At 40.2% G+C, this 24475-nt stretch overlaps 1 protein-coding gene across 3 annotated transcripts; it reads left to right on the top strand.

Moving 5' to 3' along the window:
• Positions 1-3231: 3231 nt before the first annotated feature.
• On the top strand, positions 3232-22775 carry EBAG9 (estrogen receptor binding site associated antigen 9). Of its 3 annotated transcripts, none has more exons than XM_080340398.1 (7): positions 3232-3371; positions 10565-10662; positions 13300-13378; positions 13571-13729; positions 15782-15889; positions 16802-16893; positions 22245-22775. In XM_080340398.1, exons 2-7 carry the CDS (start codon positions 10580-10582, stop codon positions 22363-22365), a joined length of 642 nt encoding a protein of 213 aa, XP_080196524.1. In that variant the 5' UTR covers positions 3232-3371; positions 10565-10579; the 3' UTR covers positions 22366-22775. The 3 variants fall into 3 exon arrangements, with proteins under 3 accessions (XP_080196524.1, XP_080196525.1, XP_080196526.1); XM_080340399.1 differs by lacking the exon at positions 3232-3371 and adding an exon at positions 9549-9657; XM_080340400.1 differs by lacking the exon at positions 3232-3371 and having other exon boundaries at positions 10576-10662; positions 13254-13378.
• Positions 22776-24475: the final 1700 nt, after the last annotated feature.

Raw genomic sequence — 24475 nt, 5'->3', positions numbered from 1 at the left:
CTGGAGCTGGCAGCAGCAGCTCAGTTTCTTCCAGCTGAGACAATAAAAAGAGTGAATACTCCATGTTTGTACTTCTGCTCCCTTGCAAAAGAAACAGAGGTGTTCCCAAAAGTGTGAGGTCCAGAGAGTTCACTGACTTGTACAAATATCCTCCGCTTTTTAACTCCTCTGTTCTGGAAAAGCTGAGTAGCATCTTAAATGCTGTTTTCTAACACTTTCCAAGGCAAACTTTTCATGCATCCTGAGGACTGCAGTTTCCATAAGGAGAAATGTTGCTTTAGTTGAACACAAGAAGAACTCATTAGCTCTTTTTTTGTAATTTGGACTGAAAAATGCTGTCTAACTAATCTGTTTGTGACCTTTATCATGTGCATTTCATTTGTTTGTCTGAAGCTGGCATTGATTTTAGACAGATTTTGGGAGCTCAACACTTCCAGTGGGGCTTGGCACCATTGGAAGGTGCTCAGATAAGATTTGTTGTGTCTTTAAGTTTCTGAGCTTTGATCACAGGCCTTTTTTGCTGAATTGATTTCGTTTAAAATGGGAAAAGGGAGGATTCATTATTTAAGGGCTTTTTTCCGCTAAGTTCTTTTCTCAGCTTTAGAATAATTATTCCTGAAGTGAGACAATTAGATCTGACAAAGGGCATGAACAAAAGAAAAGAAACTCACATTTTACCAATAGGCAGAAGTTCTTCCAACAAATGCTGAAGTATGAAGAAACAATGAACAGCTTCATTATTCTCCCCCCACTCAAGAACAAAAAAGCCAATAACAAACACAAATGAACTAGAAGGAAAATCCTTTGCCTTCCTAAATGCTTCCTCCAACAAATCTTTTCATGTTATGCACTATTTCTCCTATTTCCCTAAATGCAAATCATCCACATGCAGACATACACAACACGAGTGTATCCATGTAGATAACTACTTTTATAAAGCAATATGCTTGATACTCAGGTGTTTAGAGGATTTGGATTCAAATGCTAACGCTATGCCTAGGATCCACCTTCTAGTAACTTGAATTTAGTGCAGAGAACTTTTTTTTCTGAATAAGAAACACACAAAAAGCTGTGCATGTAAGTCACACAAGATGACTTAATGACTACATACTACACAATGGAAAGTAAGGTTCTCTATTTAGTAATTAAGTGATAGATTAGTTGTATAAAGAATAGGTCCCATTATCCTCTCCCTAATTTGCAGTTGAGGAATATGAGGATTTTAAGGAAAACAAAGCATAAGTTTTCTTCCTGTGTAAAAAAAAGCTAGGGAATGATTTTCCTGGCAAGTCTAATATGATGTTCTACTTTAGTTTATGCACCTGTTTTATCTATTAAAATCAGCAATAATGACTAGAGCCCATACAGATCATAATCACATTTTGAATGGAGATAACCACCAATATCCACATTTTCTATCTAAAAGCTGCTCAGCTGCAACCAAATGGCAGTTACAGAAATTCTTAAGTATTGTATAATAACTGTAGATACATTTATGGATGCAAAATTTATTCACAATCTTGTCTCTGTACATGCTGGAGCTGCGCTGTTGTCTGCAGCTAAAGGTAGGCAGAGGCACCCAGCTGGCACCTGAAAGAAACTGGGATCTAGGAGCCAGGACAGAACACTTTAATCCCTTTGAGATCCAATCCCAAGCACACCTTGCACTTACTGAAGGGTCTACTTCCTGCCAAAGTGCAACACCAGGCACTGCTTTCTTCAGGATATGCCTGAATGAAGAGGAAATAACTGGGATAACTTGTATATAGTATCATGAAAATATTTCTTAACTTTAGAACAGATCTTTCACATTCAAAATAATACTTTTACAGTTTATGGAATTAAAAAATTGCAAGAATGGAGAGGGAGCAATTTTAATACATTTTTCCTGGACTAAAGAATTTTAAAACTAAACGTGAACTCAGTGTCCCCAAGTAAACAAATGGGGACACTGCCTTTTAGTAAAAACACTTAGAAAGAATAATAATGTAAATTAACACCAATATTATACATCAATTAAATGTCAGTCCCAGATGACTGAATAATCAGTACTTGACTGCCTAATCACTTTACCAAAACCCAAAAGCCACAGTTACATGGTGAGCTAAATATTTGCAGACTTTGGCTTATTTCTCTATTTCCATTATTATTGCTGTATCCTGGTGGCTAAAACAAATGGTTCTCTGAAGTCTACCAGTTGGTCAGCTAAATTAGGCAGAAGATCCATAACGTAAAGTGATGCACAACTAGAGATTACCAAAACATTTTTAAGTGTTAGTTGTCAAGAAACATAAAAAGGTAGGTTAGCTCCACTAGCAGAACACGAAGTCTTTAGGGGAAGCTATTTAAAGAGAGCAGAAAGAACTCGGTGGTATAAAGGGACTTTTTTTCAGTGCCTTCTTAGAAGTAGACTAGGCCTGCCAGTGAGGAGGCAGAACCTCCCTTTACCTCATCTATGGAGCTGATCAAACGCAATGGGAGATGTACACAGCACTGTAGAAAGTCTTACATTAGCCAACATCTTCCTCCTTCTCCTTTCTGCGCATCAGCAGTGAATGAATCCTGTCCCCAGAGGCCGGCCAGTTAACATGCACAAGCACTTTTTGAAGCATCTGGGTGAACAAACCCAGACACTGGCAAGACGAGCTGCCACCTGAGGCTACGCCCTCTCAAAAGCTACTTCAGCGATTTTATTTTAGCAGCTTCCAAATTTACAGCCCAGCATCTACCCAACCACATAGTAATACCTCTACAACCACATAATCAGCACTCTGATAACATTAAAGCCCATCACTTATTTATCACAGTCCCCTGAAGTGACAAAGCTCTGGACCAAAGCCCCGCTGGGGCCGGGCTGTGGCGGGTCCCGGTCACCCACTGCACAGGGCGGCCTTCGCCCGGCGCGGGGCGGGGCGGGCCGCGGGAGGGCAGAGGCAGAGCGGAGGAGGCTGCCGATGGGGTGGCCGCGGAGCAGCCTGGCGCGGCTGTGCTGGGTGCTGAGCGCTGTCCCGCAGACCGGCCACGTCGCCCCAGCCCAGCCCAGCCCAGCCCAGCCCAGCCCAGCCCAGCCCAGCCCCTCCTGCCGCGCTGCCGCCCCAGCGGCCGTTGGCTTGGCGGCTGTTGGTTAAAGCCACGGCGGGAGCCCCAGGCGCGAGCCACGGTTGGCAGCGCGAGGGGAAGAGGCGCGGCCGGAAGGGGCGGGCCCGTCTCCCGGGTGACCGCGGGCCGACATGGCGGCGCGGGAGCGGGCGGCGGAGCGCTGCGCGCCCGGCTCTGAATGAAGGGCGGCCGGCGAGCGCGGAGGCTGCGGGAGCGGCCGCTTCGGGCCCTGGCGCTCCGCGCCCCCTGGAGACCCCTGCTCCTAGGGACAGGTGAGCAGAGTGGGGTGGCGGCGCTTTCTTCCCTGCCGGGTGCCCGCTTCCGCTCTGGCGCGGCTGGGCAGGGCCCTCAGCGCCTTCCCGCCGCGGGCCGGTCCGCACGGATCTCCCTCAGTAACGCCCCCGCCCCGTTCCCCTCCGTGATCGTGGCGCCCCGGCCCCGGGGCAGTGTGGCCGTCGCCGCAGCTGTGCCCCAGCGGCCCTCGGCCAGCGGCAGGCCTGCGCGCCCGGCCCGTGTCTCTGCCCGGCCGGCCCGGGCCCCTCCTGCCGTGCGGAGGGGGGAGTCGCACGGGCTGGGGAAACATTGAGTGCCTGGCGAGTACACGGGCAGCGTTTGGGGTCTGAGGGGTTTGGCACCCTGTAGGAAAGGATGGGAGGTGGGGCAGACCCTGTTATAAGCTTTTTTTGCTGTTTCTAGGCTCTCTGTGGGGTCACTCTGCTTGGGGTTACCTAGTCTGAAGTTCTTTTTTTCATGCCGACTGACAAATTGCATAAAAGTTAATGTGAAAGTTGCTTAGTACACTTTTATAGACTGAAGATTCTCTGATATGTCACAGAAAACTTAAGTGCTCCTGCCGGGCTTCAGTGCTGTCTGTAGCAACATGTGAGCCTGGGCTGTGCTGTAGAATGATGGGGCACCGTTTCATGGTCATGAATTCACAATGTAAGTGTCTCAGTTGCACGTCTAGTGAAAAGTTGTATAGCTTGTTGCTTTATAGTCCTCCTGAATATTCTGGAAATATAGCCAAACCCTGCAGATTTTTTTAAGCCATCTTGTACAGCATGTCATGTAGTGTGTCTTGACTATAGACAGCCAGTGCTTGTTGAGACAGCAGACGTTGCAAGATGATTTTGTGATAGTAATGATGAGGGTGTGTTAATTTGTTGTGTCCGGCTTTCCATGTAGATACAGATAACTTCAGTCCTGGATGACTAATAAGGACTGGAGCAGAACTGGAGTCTCCTGAACTCGGGTTCTGTGCCTGAGAATTTCTCTGGTGTTGCGAAGCAAGTTACGTTAATTGGTGCATTATGTCAAAGACTTCTTGCAACTGTGAATGAAGTTATAGTGTAGAATCATGGGATTGCATGATTTCAATCTTTGTTTTGTTTTTTGGTTTTCAGAAAGCAGTAGCATAAATAGATAGGGAATTGTCAGAGAATGACTATGATTAGTCAGGGGACATGAATTTTCTATTTTAATTAATGTTGCCTTGAAAAATAGAACTTATCATTCAGAACAGAAACCTTCAAGTGTTCACATTAACAAAATTGAAACTGCATTCCGTTTCTTGGGGAGATAGGAGTGGGATGAGGTGGTATTACTTCAGAAATTTTATGGTTCTACAAGTAGCATGTTTAAAAAAGAAGTTGCAACTCTGCATGTTGTATAACAGAGTTTTGGGTGTCTAGGAATAACTTAGCAATTGCCAACATGCACCAATTTTTACTGCCTTTAGTTAGAGAGACAACCATTCCTTCTTGAATGTTCATCTCTTCTGCAGCTCCTGATGGTCTAGGAATCTCATCCTGAATTTGAGCACCTTGGATGACTTAGCTCACCCCCATAAATCATGGGCAGAGTGATCCTCCAGCTACCTCGCAACTAACCAGTCAAGGTGCTTGCACTGAAAGTTGAAGCATTAGTGTTGAAACTACAGTACCTTTACTGACATCCCCCAAACACATTCCTATCGTTAGATAGCAGAGATGCCTCCTGATCTTCCCTTTGGATTTCATCCTCTAATGCCATAGTAGCACAGCTTCAAGGTTCAGTCATGTTGCCATTTAATCTATCTATTTATCAAACTTGGTGGTGAAGACATTGACCTGGTAAGTTCTTTCTTCTGCCCTCAGTGTTCCCAATATAATGTTTCTATATAAAGTGATTAAAAAATCCCAACCAAACGAAAACCAATTACAGAAATCAACTAGGAGGAGGGGAATGGAACCTCTTAGTCTACAGAATCACGATTGCTGTCTTTGAAATGCAGGAGATGCTGCTTGTGTCTTTCAGTGCCTGTCTGAATGCTGTTCCTGAATCAGTATCTTGCCTTTCTTAAAATACAGAGTGTCTTTATACATCTTGTAATGAACATTGTTTGGAGGAGGGTTTTTTTGCTTGAAAAACTAGTAGTTTTTTTAGCTCTATCTGCTGATCTTCATAACATTTAATCTTCCCTTAAACCTACTTGGACATCTTCTGATCCATGTGTCCACTCTGCTTTGCAAAATTTCATAGAAAATTAACTTATAAGAAATCATATCCTTGCCACTGAAACTTTGGACTGATCATATGATATTTGCTAGGTTTTTATCAGCTGTTCTAGTTAAAACATACTGATTCTCTGGTGCTTTTGTGCAGTTTTGGTACTGACACATGTAAGCACTCAAGGCTGTGTTAGACTTTTTTCCTAGGAAATGGACTTCTCATGTTGCTTTAGAAGGCTGAGGCTTTTTTATATAGCTATTCATATACATTGTAGTTGGTGGGGAGCCTTTTGGTTTCAGACTAGCTATTTTTAGTCTTGATTTAGATACCATGCCTTGGCTGTTTAGCTATTTGTCTGTAATATAAGTTAAAGTCAGTGTTTTGAAGATGTCTTCAAGTATTCATTCCAGAGTCAAAGGTGAACTGATATGAAAAAAAAAAAAGTAATAAATTCACAAAACACTGATAATTCAGGGCAGAAATTCCATATCTGAAGAAAACTACACAGTCCCAATCAGTCAGCTTTGTAGAGGAGGAGAGGACAGCAGGACAGGTGCTCTATAATATGACTGTTTTGACATATTTTTCAGTGTTCAGTAGGAGAAAATAAGTCTATAAAGCAATTTTAGTGCCACAAAGTGACTTTATTTTAGAATTGGCTGTCTCTTGAAATATTATTGAAGTGGCGTTTGTGTGTGCAGTTAGGTGCGAAAGAGGATCTGTTTCTCCAAGTGACAACATGCGCATTGTACAGCAATGGCCACTGAGGGTCTTGCCTATTTCACTGTAGCTGATTAAGTCAGCTGGACTGTACGTGCTGAGGACGATTTTCTGGCTGATGTCAGTGAAGTCAGAGGTGCCAGGAGTTCTAACAAGGTCACTGCTGCAAGCTGAAAGTGATGTAAAAAATGTTTCAGCTCAAGAAACTTCTGAACTTTCTGTCCCTTCACTCTGTTTCCTTTATGGATCCATAGAATGTTTTTGGGGATAAGGTGGTTCATTCTTCTGACGTGGCTCTAATGTGTTTAGCATCTTGCTGCTACTGTGCTTTATTCCCTTCTGTGCTCACCTTCCACACGAGCAACTGGTGTGACTTTTTACCTGCAGAAGACAGTATGAGCTATGCAATTCAAACTGCAGGTAAATTTGGTGTCTGTTACAAGATTGTTGCATTGACTGGATTCATGTCCTGATTTATTTGCTTCTTTATATCTGTTGTAATGGAACATAAAAGTTCACTTGACAGTAGGTCTGCTAAATGTAATACATTAGAAGCAATCTCAATAATGGGAGAAGGGAAGCTTTGTCCGATTTAACAAAAGGGAAGCTGAGGCATGAGGTGCAATATGCACTAGGATGTATCAGGCTGACAGACAACTCTGTCAGATTTTCTGAATTATAGTCCAGTTTTCACCTTTGCCTCCATCTGCTAAGAAATGTTCTAGGATTCTTGCTGGAGCGCTGCCACTTTGTATTATGTTTGTATGCCATCCTGTGTCATAGTTGGCTGCTGATACGATGATAGTTGCTTTTGGGATTGATTATCAGGGAAAGGCTTAGAAGAAGAAGAGGAAGAAGGGAGGTTGTTGCCCTGCCATTTAGCATGACACTGATATTTATTCCCATTCACGAGTTAAGGAAGATACATGGTGTGTCTCTTTGCAGTGTTTGAGAAAAATGGACAGCAAGAAGAGAATGAACACTGGGTTAACTTAACAAGTTTAGTGTAATGATATCAGGTGAATTAAGTTTGCAGTGAACTCAGGAAATGCTAAGGTTCCTTGTGCATTTATATTGATACAGATGTTTCAGAATAGAAAGTTATTTCCCTTTGAGAAAATGGATTACTTAACTTGAAAAGAAAAAAAAAAAACAAAACAACAAACAAAAACCTAAGCACACACACAAAAGGCTAGAAGGCACTAAACAAAACTCAAAATCTTTATCTTACCTTTAACTTTTATTTTCTGGGTAGTGCTGTTCTTAGAGCAACAAGGCAAATGCTTCAAGTGCTGTTTCAGACACTGTGGAAGATGCTTGACTTGTCCAAATCTTGAGCCAATAACTGGTTTGAGGTTGTATTTTAAACTGCTTTTAGCATATTGCTGAAGTTAATCCATATATACTGCTTCATATCTTAATTAGCAGTATAAAAACTAGATACACTGATGAAAGTACTTTTTAAAGGTGAAGGATTGCTAATATTAGTATAGCTAGCTGATAGCATATTGATGCCAAAACTGTGCATTTGGCAGTTTGTAGTGTACCGATCTTAACTTCATTGGGAACACTACAATCACAGGTCAGAGAAGGGGCGAGCAAACAGTCTTGTAGGGCATAGTGCTGCCACAGGTGAAGTGAAATGCAGCTCTAACATAAATATACGATTGTGTCTCTCATTATAACTCTGAAATTGTTGAATGACACATAGAAAGTGGAGGGGGACAACTTATCTGATTGCTATGGGGAATGACGATAGCTATTGAACCCTGCTGAGCAGGCATACTAGTGATATTGGAGCTGTAGTCACTCATGTGTAGAAGTGACCTGGGAAAAATGGATTAACTTCTGGTGGTAGCTCTTGCCAGCAGTGGACTTCACAAGCTTGCAAGCCAGGCTTCTTATAGATTCTGTGTTTTCAGTTGTTTATATAGGGAAGTCAATACAGTATACAATTTGATATCTGAAAAAATGGAGATTAGTTGAAAAACTGGAGTTATATACATACATGTACACATCTGTGTGTGTGAATATATGTGACACACTTGAAGGTTGTTTTGTTTTTAGTTTTGCACTTGGCTAATAAACCTTTGAACTCAGGCACTAACAATATTGAGTCTACTGAAATTTTTGAGTAATTGTTGCGTCATAAAACAACCTTTCCAATCAGTAGTTTGTTTTTTAATTTAAGATCTGTCTTGGCTGTCCAGTGTGGCAGTTAGTTAGGCTGAACAGTGGGGAAAATGCCTTTACTCTAGTGTTGAGTGCTTTCCTACTCCTTCCCTCCTGCTCCCCAAGCCGATAGAAGAGTGAATTCAAGTAGAGTGGAGTGAGCTTCTAAACAAGTTTTCTTTTAGAAAAGATGTGCTTTTTTCTCATTTCAGCGGTTTACCTGCTCTTTGTACCTCAAATTACAGGTAGATGGCTTCTAGCTGCCTCTTTTTAAAATGACAATATCTTTCATCAATGCAGCGTTAGTTTGCTATAATTTCTACCTGTAGAATAGAGAACTGTTCATCTAGTTGCTATCCACTATTTTTTCACTAACTTCCACAATTTCTGAATCTTTCAAATTCTTGACTGATGCATTCTGCTGTCACCTAGATACTGTCAAAATTGCTTATTTGGAAAGGTAAGGAAGTACTTGAGCACCATACAAAATGATAGTCCTGTCTTTAAAATGAAAAGCCAAATGTGTTGGACAGGGTCTGCTATTCTTGCTGCTTTGTGGGAAGTTTGACTGTTGCCTCATCCTGTTAAACAAAAAGCTCGTTTAACACCCACTCTGGTATGAGGTTCTCTACATTTTTAAGTCTCCCATGAAATGAGATTAAGACAACACTAGTGTTGAAGTAGAGGTGGAATGTATCTTATGAGGCCTCTCTCCTGAGCTACATTTTGGTAGTGTGGTCTGTAAATTGGTGGTTACTTATTGACTTAAGCCTTCCATTTTACAATAAAAGGGCCTGTTTGTGTAATAGCCACACTGTATGATTTTTCAGTGTCAGAAATTCCTTATTTGGACTGTATGTGAAGCCATATTTCCAGTACTGTGTTACTACAATGTTTAGTACTAGTTACATTATCTAGCAAATGAGCACCAATAAAAAAATAAATCTAAGCTCCATGAAGCTCACAAATCCCATTATGTACTTTTTAATAAAATCCTCAGGGCATTATTGGAGCAGCCTACCTAATGATCCACCTTCCTGACTCTTCCTAACTTAAAGCCTGGAATATAAAGTGTGATTTAAATGCCATAGCATATTTGAAATCAAGCTGTCCTTCCATGGAATACTCATGGCCTGAGGAAAATGTCACAGGGCTGCCTTCTCTTCTCACCAGGAGGTATGTTAAACTTGCAACAGAAAATGTTGTTACAAGTGTAGATGTATACAATAAAAAGCTATTTGTGAAGCCTAACCTCTCCTTCTTTATTCTGAAATGTTCACCTCTAGAAGAGAGAAGAGGGATCCTTGATTTACAGCAGGTTATTTTGACTCTAGTCTGTACCTATTTGAGGGGCTCTGTTGGAGTAATGGGGTATACTGACTATAAATTTTCTAGATTATCAAATTGACACTGAAAAACAACCGACAACATAAGTGGCTTCAGCCAAAGATCAGTTTTTTCTTGGCTGGGTTTGCTAGCATGATCCAGTCTGGCATAGGAATATTGATAGATCTAGGGGTTAACTTGTCCTATAGTGCACACAGGATGAACCAACTCTTTCTTTGCTGATGGTTTTTCAGTGACACTGTTTCTAAAATAAACAATGTTTGTTCTTATAATTTCCATCAAAATGGAAACTAAATTTTGGGTTTGACTTAATGACTACATTTATAACTTGTATATTCAAGACTTGCTCAAGCAAGTGTGAGCTTCTTACTGGTGATTATTCTGTTCTTGCGTTGCTAGTGTTCAGTGCCATTGTTAGTGTCTAAACCAGATCAGCTGTACAGTCTCCACAACCGATTGCCTGCACTAGCCCTTTAGAAGTATCTTTAACTGTGACTTTACCTATGATTATGTGCTGTTTCTTTAAAGGCCATATACATTATGTAGTTGTATTATTTACATCAGTGAAATGTCCTGAGAGTAGGCAGGTAGTGTCTTTGCTCCAGGTACCTCTTCTCTTTTCTTGCATTAATATAGTTTCACAGAATGTTCCTTGCTAATCAGCAACTAAGAAAAATGACTTTAAGAACTATGTAAAGATGTATAATACTCTACATCTAACTTTTTTCTTTTGCAGGAAGGGTTTCTCACCATGGCCGTAACACAGTTTCGACTCTTTAAAATCTGTACTTGCCTGGCAGCAGTGCTTTCTTTCATTAAAAAGTTAATATGCAGGTAAACATGTCTTATTTAATTTGGTTACCTTTTCTTTTTTTAATCACACTCTTATACTTCTTTCCTTCTTCCAACACCCACCCACCACTTTTCCCAGTTCTGTTTTTACTAATTGCAGAACAATCAAGACAGATAAAAACTAATTCAAATTCATTCTTTAATCTGCATATTCCTTCAGAGTTCAAAAGTCTATGTAGTGCAGTTGTCAGTGTATTTTGTGGTAAGATAGCCCTAATGAGGAGTGTTTTCTAAACAGCTATGACAGGGTTTTAAAACTGCCTTTTACAACTACGTTGTGTCGAACGTTAAGAAAAGTTGTTCTCCACATTTTCTAGGAGGACTTGGCCAGAAATATTTTGGTTTTTTTACGAGGTTCAGTTAATGGCAGCATCCACCTAGTCATCAGTCAGTAGTCTTTCATTGTGATACGTGATTCTCATTTTACTTTGTCAAGAAGCTGTTGCCTGAGACTTCAGATTCTTCTGCCTATTGAAAATTCTTGCAAAAGGCTGGAGGACAGTGATTAAAGTTCAGTGGAACTGCCTTTTTTTTTTTTTTTTTTTTTTTTCTTTTTAATGAACATGATTTATTTTTACTTTACTCTTGTAAGCCGTACTTAGTGTTCTTTTGAGTTGTAGACCCATGGACACAGCAGTGTAGTACCTAGAAACACTAAAAAACCCTCAGGAGTTATGGTTATATGATAGTAGAGTAACAGAGTACCTGAAGCAGATCTTGAGAGCACTGTGCTGTCATCTGGACTATGGTTGCTTCTTGTCATTCTTGCAGAATGTTGTTTTACATAAACAAATACCAGTCTAGAGAAATGGATTCTCCTTTTGTGTATGATCAGAGTGAGGTTAAAGCATATCCAGAATGTGTGGTAGACACAAAATAACTTTATTTCCTGTTTGCCTTTACTTATTGCAAGAATAAGAGGAAGCTCTCATCTTGTTGGTAAATGCACTACAGTGAAGCTTTAAAAAGATACATTTAAGTGTTGCATATAACTATGTTTATGTCAACCTTAGTTCTGTGATTTGAATTCCAAATTAAATTAAGAGTACCTGCTGTTCAGGTTCTAAAAGAAGTCAAAACATTGCATTGATAGCATCTATATTATGCGGACCCTTCATCTCTAAGTGTTAAGATAGCTTTTATAAGCAGTTAATTGTTTAGGTGTAATTACAGTATTTTCCTCCATTTTTCAGCTTTTGATTGAACTCAGTACTTGAACAGCTGAGGAACTGATTTGGAGTAAAAAGTAGGAGAGCTTCTCTGAGTAACAATTAGTTGAAAGAACGAAAATTTAAAATTTTCACATAAGCAAGTCAGTGGATCAAGTTAGTTCAGTCTGTTGGCTACAGATGTTTCTCCTGTTAAATGTCAGCTGCAAAGCATAGCTTGATAAATTTTGTTTTCCTGTAATGTACCCCTGCATATGAGTATGCCTGATAACCAGCAAATGTGATTCCATTAAATGTGCCTTTTAATTCAATGGATATACTTAGATTATACAGTTTACATTCGTTTTTTGTTTAAACAAGTGCCTATAGAGATTGTGTGTCTTTCTAGTAAGTGTAAAACGTACGTGTAGTACTAGTCATGTCTTTAGTTAAAATCTTTTTTGATAAGTAACAGCCTGCCTGAATCCACTGTAGGAAAAATATATCTAATCACTTACCAGGATGCAGCAGAGGTGGTGTTGCAAGCAATTCAGCTATTCCAAGTTGATGGTAAAATGTTCTATGATAGTAAAGATAATGGATATGAACTCCAAGTTGTAGTTTCCCAGTTGTATTCTCATCAGTAGTAATAAATGAAACTTAGCTTTTCCAACCTGTGTAAGGTCAGTTACATGACTGTCTTGCTATAGGAGCTTACACTCCTTGGGGAAAATGTGTGAGCCTGGATTTCAGTCTCCTCTGTTGTAAGATTTTAAAATACAGTGAATGTCAGCTAAGAATATTTTAGTTATTATTGTGATCTTTGAACACTGTCATTAAGTAAAAGCCTAGGTGATGTATTTGCAATGCATTAGTGTTTGTCTTTAATTAAAATTATTTTATATAGTTGCTGAAATACTTTTATTGAAACAGTATTCTTTAAGTAGGCAGAAGCGCGTATTGAACAGAAGCTGTTGACTTGCATAATCTTGTACTTCTTCTGTTTAGACTTTGAAGGAAAAAGTGTGTTAGCAGCTTAGAAGTGATTTGTTAGACACAGTTTAACATCTAAGACGCGTAGAAAGACTTCTCAGTTTACAGTAGAAATGGTTTTCTTTGAGCAAATCTGGATTGGTAATGTTTAATTCATAAGCACTGACAATCTAAAAATTGTGACTGTGTGCAAAGAACTGAGTTAATTTGTCCATATTTCTTAAAGTTGCTTCTTCTCTATTTCCACTGCAGTTTGAAAAGTTCTTGTGAACACTACTTCAAATTCATGATGAAATTCCTTTGTTTAGCAGACTTAGCAGACTTTTACTGGCAGTAGTTAATTCTAAGGGAGCTTAAGCACTTAATATTTTAGCCATGACTATTTTCAGTAGTGCTGTTCTCAGACTTCCTTTTTGTTTTTTTTAAACTTAGTCCTCATGTTTTCAGAGCTTGGAGGAATCCTGCATTTTTCTTTCAGGTCTGGAAGAGGGCGAAAGTTAAGTGGAGACCAGATAACTTTGCCAACCACAGTGGATTATACTTCTGTTCCTAAACAGGTAATTGCTTCAGTGGTGGGTGAATTCATAGATCACTTAACAGAGTGATTATACCAGTCCTATCGTATGTACCTTAGGAAGATATAATATTGTTATATATGCTAGATAATATTAAGTGAATGTCTTAGCAAGATATAAGAGAACATTTTTACTTGCAGATAATTTTGATTTGTACCATATATTTCTGTTCAGCCAGAAGTAGAAGACTGGTCTTCGTGGGATGAAGAGGCACCTACTAGTGTCAAGATTGAAGGTGGCAATGGCAATGTGGCCGCTCAGCAAAATCCTTTGGAACAAATGGAACCTGATTATTTCAAAGATATGACACCAACTATACGAAAAACTCAAAAAGTAGGTATTGTGCTTTCAACTAAACTTGTGGAGGATTTTCCTTGCTTTAAAATAAGCTACACGTTAATTGGCAAGTTAGAGAAGGTGCTTCTGGTAAAATTAAGCTATCCTATTGAAACGAGGATAGGTGCAGATGTCTAGTCTAACACATCCAATTAAAAATACTGACTCTTTGAGATCTTACCAAATGTGATGCTAGTTCATGTTTACATCTTTAGTCTTAATATTGGAAATTTATGAAGAATTTATAATCTGAAGGCTCTGGGACGTATAATGCGAGAACCCTCAAATTGCTTTGATTCTGAATACGGACCCACTGCACTAAGATAATTGTGCTCATACCTTTGCATTATTTGAACAGACACATTCCATGTCCTGCTCTTGTGAAGTCTGAGGTAGCAGCACGGCTGTTTCAGAAAAACTTTACTTGTTTCACTGAGTTTTACTGGGGGGGCTGGAATTAGGGACCTGATACTTTAAAACTGTTTGCTCTTCAAATATCCTTTTTTATTATGGAGACAAGACAGAAGGACATATCCAGAGTAGCATCAATACTGTAAATAAAGGCCGATTAAACCGGTAATTGCAAGTTTTGTTTCTATGTGGAAATCTTCCTGCTGGGTACTTACAAGGCTTTGAGTCAAGTGGAGAACCTCTTTCACAATGAAAGCCGTCAGGCTGTGGAACAGGTTACCAGAGAGGTCATGCAGGCTCTGTCTCTGGAAGTTTTCAAGCCTCGAGCAAATAAGCCTTGAGTACCTTCACCTGCCTCAGAGCTGACAGTGCCTTGAGGAGGAGGCTGGATTAAAACCTCCTGAGGCCTCTTCCAAGCTGAATCTTCCTGGGGTCCTATGAACTGGAGGTTATACTGGTGTCAGTTTTCTGTACTTTCAGTATCTGCAGTATTCTGTAGACTAAATTCTTCTAAGAATTTTGATCTCCCAAAATCTGGGGGGCAGAAGGGGCACTGGATAAGAGGTAGATTTCTCCCTCTGTATCTAATGACATGTTTTGCCTAATAGAGTTTCAGGTACAGAACAAAGCTTGAGAACGATCCATGCTGTTTGAATACTGTATACTGGGTTTAGTTTAGATGTATCTTAAAGAGTGACTGCAGGCACCGTAAAGAATATTCCTGCTAACTTGGCCATGTTACCACCCTTAAATATGAGTTTGCATTTGTATTTCTACTAAATCTGGGCTCAATATGAACCCCAGCATCGGAGGTGGAATCTACTTGTGTTACTGCTCCAATCTGCAATGTCTGGAAATGGAAGTTCAGAGGCTGTCATGCTAAATAAGATGTTCCAGTCCTGTTCCCTTTCTTGCCTTGGTACCAGCATTTGCATAGTCAGTGGAACTGTGAATCTACCTCTTTTGGAAGCAGCAGGGACTTAAAGTAGGCTAAACAAAGTACATGAGCAAGTTCACAGCTTGAGGTCAAGAGAAGTACATGGTTTTAGCAACCATGTTCAATTTGCTATTAAACCTTTTAGGAGAGGCATTGGTGCCTGTTTTTCAGCCAAACCAGTACAAAGCTTTACCAGTTGACATGATAGTGAATTACATTTGAACTACTGAAACTTCACTTGCCCAGGTATGCTGTTGAAGTAGCTAAGAGAGCTGATGTTCTAAACCAGTAAAGCTGTGCAGACAGCACTATCCTCAAGAGCAGTATCTTAGAGTGACCTACCATGGAAGCAGTATTTCTCTGAGGAATATGCCGTGTAATCGGTGCCTTATACAAGTACTGGCAGATGTGGCTATTTGATCTGCAATTCTTTGTGCCCTTTCTCTGTCTTGATTCCGTCATAGGTTTCAATGTGACCTGAGAAAAAGCTAGTGGGGGAAGGAGGGAGTTCTCCTGTCTTCTGCATTTAACTTCTCTCACCAGTTCCTGTGGCTGTACAGCTTGCAGAACCTGATCAGATTTGAGATGCAGCACAGTGTTGTGTAGCTGTGCCTTCACAGGCACAGAGTTATATGACCACCAAGGAGTCTGTGCACTGCTTCGACTTACCACTTCTCATTCTTTTCTTTGAATTTTTTCAGATAGTTATTAAAAAACGAGAGCCTTTAAATTTTGGGATTCCAGAGGGAAACACAGGATTCTCTAGCAGATTAGCAGCTACACAAGATATTCCTTTTATTCACCAGTCTGTAAGTATGCTCTAAGTATTCGTCTGGTATTTCACAGTTAAATGAGTGTTCTGTAGGAGAAGGAATAGTCTGCCTAAGGTCTGCTGTGTGGGGAGCAAGAGGAATCATTTGTTTTAAAATTGAGAGTTCGGTTCAAAGCAGTGAAGTAGTTAATCTAATTTTAACTAATTTATTTTACTGAAAACTTAGCAGACCAGTGATAAAAAGCTAAGAAGCTTCCAAACACTTTTGTACTTGCAATCTTCTAAAGCAATGGACTATGTGTTTTTCTTGATTCTGCACAGTAAGTTCCTAACAGAGGAGTGGACTCCTTTTTTTTTTGTTTTTTTTTTTTATTCTTGAGAGCCTCTGGGTTACCTTTAGCCTTAGAAAAAATAGCCTAATAATCTAACAGGCTGGCTGTTTAGAGGGAGATGCTTGCTCTCATGTGTGCTCTCTCCCCTCCCTCCCTCCCTCTTTGCCATCTTTAACAGTGCTTCTGCTTTGATTAACATAATGCACAAAAGGGTCTAGGCAGAAAGCAGTACAGAATGGTCATAGTACTTCTTTAACTTGTCTGTAATGAAAATAATTTAGGAAAGAACTTAGAGTGAGGAGAAGCAGCACTCAAATGATATCTGCTCGATTCATCTACTTAATTTATCTTCTCCTTCCTAAAAATGCACTCCAGTACTTCCTTCCTTCCTTTGTTACTGACCAGAATAAAAAATAATAAAAAACAAACAAACACAAACAACCAATTCCAACAATTAACTGGAAAAAGTCAGTATCAGAGCAAGAGAAAATGCATAGACAATAAGCTGAGAACTACTGTCATATGTCAAATATTTTTGGAAGTCTGAAGCATGAAGGTTATAAATGTTTTATCTGTTTCCTTTACGTGTGCTTGGAGTTTCTCTTCTTTTGTTTCAGCCTGAACTGGGAGACTTGGATACTTGGCAAGAAAATACTAATGCCTGGGAAGAAGAGGAAGATGCTGCCTGGCAAGCAGAAGAAGTTCTTAGGTAACTGAAAATAATGTAACACCAGATAAACTTTTACATGTAAAAGGATCAAATACAGTTTGTTTGTTGTAACACCTTTCTGATAAGTGCTAAGAATTGTTTAACAGTTCTTAAGACTAATTATTTTTATGCATCTAATTTCCATGTAACTGGTACTTGGCAGAACACATTTTGGATCTAATCAGTTTAATATACAAGATAGTGGGGGAAATTTGAGAATCACTGGAACACTGGAGCAACACATGAACCTTGCTCTGGAGTCAAGGAGTTGGGCAACTACCATTGCCCTCCCAAACCAAACAATGTATTGTATTACAAATAACATGTTTAAACATGATTAAGTAAAATACCACTGAATGTCCTTGTAAAAAGGATCATAATAATGTGCTGTAAAGTAAAAATAGTTCAGGATAGAAGTTGAAGTTGTAAGTATGTTCTTGGAATCCTTGTAGGAGCTAAGCCTTTTTAGCTAACTTAACTAGCTGATAAGGCCTGAATGTAAAATCAGTGTCTTGCACAAAGTATCACAGTATCACAGTATGTTTGGGATTGGAAGGGACCTCAAAAGATCATCTAGTCCAATCCCCGCACTGGAGCAGGAATGCCTAGGTGAGGTCGCACAGGAACATGTCCAGGTGGGTTTTGAATGTCTCCAGAGAAGGAGACTCCACAACCTCCCTGGGCAGCCTGTTCCAGTGTCTGTCACCCTCACGGAGAAGTAGTTTTTTCTCAAATTTAAGTGGAACCTCTTGTATTCCAGCTTGATCCCATTACCCCTTGTCCTATCATTGTTTGCCACCGAGAAGAGCCTGGCTCCATCCTTGTGGCACTCACCCTTTATATATTTATAAACATTAATAAGGTCACCCCTCAGTCTCCTCTTCTCCAAACTAAAGAGACCCAGCTCCCTCAGCCTTTCTTCATAAGGGAGGTGCTCCACTCCCTTAATGCACTCCCTTAATCCCTGCCCAGATGCAGGACTCTACACTTTCCCTTGTTAAATTTCATTAGGCTATTCCCCGCCCAACTCTCCAGCCTGCCCAGGTCCCGCTGGATGGCAGCACAGCCTTCTGGCATGTCAGCCACTGCTCCCAGCTTAGTGTCATCAGCAAACTTGCTGATAGTGCACTCTATTCCCTCATCTAAATCGTTAATGAATATATTGAGTAATATTGGCCCCAGTACTGACCCCTGAGGTACTCCACTAGATACTGGCCTCCAACTAGACTCCGCACCATTGACTACCACTCTCTGGCTTCTCTCCTTAAGCCAGTTTGCAACCCACCTCACTACTCTATTGTCTAAACCACACCTCTTCAACTTAGCTGTGAGGATGCTGTGGCAGACTGTGTCAAAGGCTTTACTGAAGTCAAGGTAGACCACATCCACAGCTCTGCCATCATCCATCCACCTTGTTACATTCTCATAAAAGGCTATGAGGTTGGTCAAGCATGACTTACCCTTGGTAAAGCCATGCTGACTGCCACTAATAACCCTCTTATCCTTGATGTGCCTTGAGGAGGCACCAAGGATAAGCTGTTCCATTACTTTCCCAGGGACAGAGGTGAGGCTGAAGAATGAAGTCATGATGAATAGTTCATCTGTTCCATTTATGTACTTTCTTTCCTCTTAAGAACACGTGGAAGGAGTGTGAAGGGTAAAGAGATGCAGATTGAGTTGAAGCTCATCACTTGCTATGATTTGAATTGGCAGTGACTTATGTTAACCTGTTTCATTTCAAGGTTTTATCAAACTTTATTCTCATATTTTAGCCTGGTATCTTTGCTATCGAAAGACTTCAGATCAAGTGGTTAATTTTCATAGAATTCCTCCCTGGCTCCACTAAAAAGTATCAAATGTTACTTGTTTTAGAAGGGATCTGTATGTGTCCAAATATTTCAAGTAAATAGAAGATGATTCAGAACTGTAACTGTCTGTGTTACATACCACTTGGCCAGCTATGAATGGCCACTTCAGTACAACTGATCATCGTGCGAGCTGTGTCCCAGCTGTGTGAAGTAAACCTTTGTTTTATTCACAACACATCAAATTACAATGTTTGGCTGTAATTGAGGGAAGTGCTGGCTGATTTTTAGCAAGATTGATAGGAAGTACCTTCTGGGTTTACAGTGCGCCTTTGCAATAGAAATCTGTGGTGTAATTAACATCTGACATGTACATAAAACTTGTGGTGTAATTAACATCTGACACGTACATAAAACTTAAGTATAGTACTTGGCAGGCCTGGCTCTGTTTTCAATGGACCATAATAAGGAAGTGATCTGGAGTGTCGTCTTAGTTGTGGAAGACTGCATCTTGTTCTACAAAATGACCTGAAGATTTCAGACTGCTAAATGGGGGACAAAGTCCCCCTAAGCCTCCAGAGTATTAGTGCTGACTGTTCTCCAGCAGCGCTCTTCGAGAAAGAAATGAGTGTGCAGCAAAAGCGAGGATCTCCCTTGGCCATTGTGTCTGGGTACTTGCTGATGCTCAGTATTCAGAAGTGTCTTAGACTGGAATCATTTTTGTGTAGTATTAGAGTGCTGATCAATCATGCAAAAATGGGCTGTGGCCTGCTAAACAGCAGGGAACATGGTATCCTGTGCCCTTCTGTCTGGTGACTTAATGCTTGTGTGTGACAGTTGAAATAAGTGTGTGTAGTAAGCCAGATGCCTCCTGGAATCCAAGCCTGCTGAAAGCCAGTGCTCATGAGGAGTTTACTAGTGCCTGAGAATTCCTGTAGTCTGCTGGGTTGGTTTTTTTTGTTTGTGGTTTCAGGGGGGCTGGCGGAGGAGGAGTGTGAATGTGGTTTTTTTTGTTTGGTTGGTTGGTTTTGTTTCTTTGTTTTTTGTTTTCCTTCCTAGTCCCCAGCAGGCTCTAGGCTGGGATGCACTGCAATTTGCCAGTCAGTGGTGAATCAACATAGTGGATGATAAACTGGATTCTCAGTTAATTGAAGTTAGAACTTGGTTTCTTCTGCAAATTGTAGATACTGATTCGGACCTTTAGGCTTTCTAGTACCAATGAAGTATTCTTCCCAGTGAAAAAAGTTGAACTAAATGCCTAATTGTGTTGAAGTAAAAGACCAAATGGTATGATATCATTCTTATTATAGTTAGTCAGTATGTATACAGTAAATAAAAACACGAATGTCTGCTAATAGTGTTCTCATTATAATTAGTGTTCTGCTACCCAATGAGAGAGGTTTAGGGGCTTTTTTTTGGATGTAACTTATGTTAGGAATGCCAAACAAGGTTGACATCAGGAGTGGATACTTCCCTGGTTTAAACAATGTTACATCATTCCATACAAACTCTGCTGAACTCTTTGTTTTGGAACGCAGAAAAAGTCCAATAGGCTGCAGTTTGTCACAGGCTCTTCCTCTACTGAAAAATGAAACCTTTCTGAGCCTGAAAGGTAATAACTTTATGTTGAAAACATGCAGGAAGTTTGAAATAGAGATCCATATTATGAACAATGACAAGTAAAAGAGCAGTGGAAAGGCAATCACTTTGTGGTAACCTACTTGTTTATATTTTTTGGTGACTTCAGTTCCTCTGTCTGAGGTGATGTTAAGGTCTGTTCTTGTTTAGGCATAACTGAAGTCCAATAAAATTACTCAGCCAGTAGAGGGCATGGAAACCACTTCTCTGTGCAGAGGAGTTCTGTGCAGTTTATAGGGGGGAAGGAAAGCATGATCTGTTGTGACTTTGTCACTTCAGAATTGCAGATTAATACGAGCATTGCTTAACACCTCATGTGGCTTTTTGGAACTCTGCTGTCTCTACATGCTGGCTGGTGTACATATAACTTCTTCCTTCCTGCATCAGTTCAGAAGTGTGGGGAAAATACGAAAATCTGCTACTGTTAAGTGGCGAAACTCTGTGTATGCTCGACTGACGGCACTGTCAGTTATCTACCCTTCTGGTGGAATGTAGATAGCAGGTCGTGATCTCAAAAAAAAGTTGAGCTTCCATTAACTGGGAAGGTAGATTCTGATGTGAAGGACTGATTTCATTCTTCCGTGACAGCAGAACAGTTTAATAGAGTGCAGGAAAACTTTTAGGCATTAAAAATCAAGGCAAACCATGAAGGTATTACATGCAGTCCCTCTCCTGTCCAATACAAAGATAATATGTAGTCTTTGTACCTCAAATATTTCTAAGTTTTGTGTGCCCAGTTTGTCCATAGTTGGAATCTACCAGAGAAGGTTGCTTCAAGTGATGATAGTTCTTGATTCTGTATGTTTTACACACTTAAGTGGATGTGCACAGATAATTTACACACATTGAAAGTTAACTGCCTACTGCCTTGTCAATTAAAATTCTTTATTGTTTTTTAATAAGCAATTGTTTATTCTTACTGAATCTGTGTTCAATTTTACCTTTTCAAGTTAATGAAGCCTCATTTTTATTTTTAAAGTCTTCTTGCAAGCAACTTAGCACATTTTTTGTATCTAATAAACTGAATCCAAAGCAGGAGTGACCTCCTGACACCATTCTATTATTACTTGTGCAGTACAGGAGAGTGTCGCAATGTGCCACTTGCAGTGTGGATCCAGTTGTTGCCCCTGTGTCTCTCAGGGATGTGTTATAGCTGAAGTGGGGGAATAAAATAAGTAGATTTTTGTGTTGTTTTTTTCCTTCACTCTAGTCAGCTATGTATTAGTTGAAATTGGAAACCTATTTGTGTTGACAGGCTGTTTGGGCTAGCAGATAGTGATCTCTGGGCTTTTGTAGCAGTGATAAGAAATAATGCTAAAAGGATACACAACTGAAGACTTCATTTTTTATTTCCTTAAAGGCTCTTGTTTATATTTGTACTGAACTGTAGAATACAACAGAGATCCTTAACATGTGAAAGGGAATATTAGAAGTTATAATCTCATCTGATCATGAGGAAAATGTTTGTAGTACTTGGATTGCAAAGAGGACAACTGATGTCTCTGCTGAGGGAAAGGGTGGACACAAATTGGTGTTCTCTTTGGTCTGAATTTGAAATAATGGGCAATCTTGCTACTCAAAGCATTAGATTTGTTTGGTTGGTTTTTCTGCATATCTCTAGGCCTCATAACTGTCGTATACTCTCAGTGATTCACTTTTCAAACTTTGACAATTGTTTGACTTTTAGATTCTAAAATAATTGAATGAATATTACTGCCTAAGAGTAGATTAATCTGAAAGCAGGATTTCAACACAATAAAAGAATAACTCTTCGAAGCCTAACTTCAGTAGACTGAAGCTCTGTCTTGATTATTTACAATAACCTATTTATTGACTGGAATTTAAGGTATGTCTGTGCTAACAATCAGATTCTTGTTATTTAGCAATTCTTGTTTTCTTTAATTGCAGACAACAGAAGATAGCAGAAAGGGAAAAAAGAGCAGCAGAACAACAACGAAAGAAAATGGAGAAAGAGGCCCAGAGGCTAATGAAAAAAGAACAAAACAAAATTGGTGTAAAACTGTCCTAACAGCAACCAGGCACCAATGGCAGTGCCAGTGAAAAAGAGAATTTCAGCTCTACAACGTACATAATGGTATTGAATTAAGTATTTCTAAGACTTCAACACACTGCTTGGTTCCAGTGCATTCTTCAGGTCATCTTGGAAGCCAGGATTCTCCAAAAATATCTTGAACTACTAGTAGGTGGTTCTTAAAGGAGAAAAATCCCACAGAAAATCATGCCTTGATGGAATGATGTTTCCTGCAATAGTTCTATTCCAGCACCCTTCTTTGCGGCAAAAGTGAGCAAGGATGTTGATTGAAAGACACTCTTAATGAACAGCTCAAGCCTGGGAAAAGAATGTAAATATTCAGTGGTGGGAAATCTACTGTATTGTCTGTGCTTACCTGAAACATGTAATTAAACAGTTTTAAATAACCCTTTGCTTCCTGTCTCCTGATAAGGAACGTCTGCTTTTGTCTTATTACAAAAGTATCTCTAAATACTTCTGGGTTTTCCATGAGAGATCATATTGACCTGTGCAGAAGAAAATGGCTTGCTATGGATGACCTGCAGCTCTGAAAGGATTCCTGGTAGAGTATATATGGCAGAGCCCAAGTTACAGCTGAACACTAAAGTGGATTTCTTGTCACTTTGTCACTTACAGCTTCCTGTGTTATCATGTCCATGTACAACTCTGCAGTACCTACCAGCAGTGGCATCACTACACAACAGTGGTGCACGCTGGTCTTTTATTACAAAGGCTGATATTGTGAACACAGGGGAGCAATTTAATCACTCACTTGTATATTGGTAGATTTGTATTTCTAGAAGAAATTCTTTTACTTCCTACAGTTAGGAGAAAATAAATCCTCACACCTTATTGCATAAGTAGTATAACTGGAAAAAAAAAGTGTCCTCTTAATAAAGTTAGTGTGAAAATCCTCAGTTCAGTTAGTGGAATTTGGAAAGTGCTACTTTTATGTACTTACTATATTTATAGTGGAATTCCTCTGGGAAAAATGGGCAAGGTCAACATTCACTAGAAGATAACAGTGCCTTAATGAAGAAAAAGTTAATGCCTGCTGGAAGGAAAGGTGGGTGGGAGGAGGGGAGTCTATGTGGTTCTTTCGTCCAACTCAGAGTTTCAGTGAATACCTTCTCCATCTGTTGGGTGGATGCCATTATCCCTGAATTCAGGGGTTGTGTGGATTTCTGGTCTGCTTATCTGGTTCCAGATAAGTGAAGACAGCAAATCTGTGCCTGAGACTTGTTCACTGGATGTACAAGGCATCACTTGTACAAGGCACAGTGAAGTTGTAAAAGAATGGGGGGGTGCTATCCACTAGATCATCTCTGCCTACAAAACCAGAATTTTTGATTAAGATGTAAGTAGATTCTGACACAAGTTTTGCTTAAAATATAAGTAATTGAGAAAGCAAGACAGTAAAAATTACTTTTAATGGCCTTAGTCACAGATAAAAGATTTTAAAAGTGTTTAATATGCTTGTCATATTGCTTAAAGTCTAGCACAAGGCAACCGATTTGACAGCAATTTTCAGATAGAAGTCCTTGAGAAATGTTAAATTTTGAAATACATGTTAGAAGGCAACAAATGTGTCAGCAAGGCTGTGGAGGTTGTGTCCTTAGACTTCAGTAAGGCCTGTGACACCGTATCCCACAGCATTCTCCTGCAGAAGCTGGCAGCTCCGTCTGGATGGGTGTACTCTGCGATGGATAAAGAACTGGCTGGAGGGCCAGGCCCAAAGAGTTGTGGTGAATGGAGCCAAATTCAGTTGGTGGCCGGTCACGAGTGATGTTCCCTGGGGCTTAGTGTTGGGGCCAGTTGTGTTTAATCTCTTTATCAGTGATCTGGATGAGGGGATTGAGGGCAGCCTTAGTAAGTTTGCAGATGACACTAAATTGGGTGGGAATCTTGATCTGCTGGAGGGTAGGAAGGCCATACAGAGGGATCTGGACCAGCTGGGTCATTGGGCTGAGGCCAATTGTATGAGGTTTAACAAGGCCAAGTGCCAGGTCCTGCACTTGGGTCACAACAACCCCAGGCAGCGCTACAGGCTCGGGGAAGAGTGTCTGGAAAGCTGCCTGGAGGAAAAGGATCTGGGGGTGTTGATTGA

This window comes from Nesoenas mayeri (assembly GCF_963082525.1).
Source record: "Nesoenas mayeri genome assembly, chromosome: 2".
Classification (NCBI taxonomy): domain Eukaryota; kingdom Metazoa; phylum Chordata; class Aves; order Columbiformes; family Columbidae; genus Nesoenas; species Nesoenas mayeri.
Note: the sequence above shows the minus strand (reverse complement) of the source record. Positions and strands in the feature narration are given on the sequence as shown.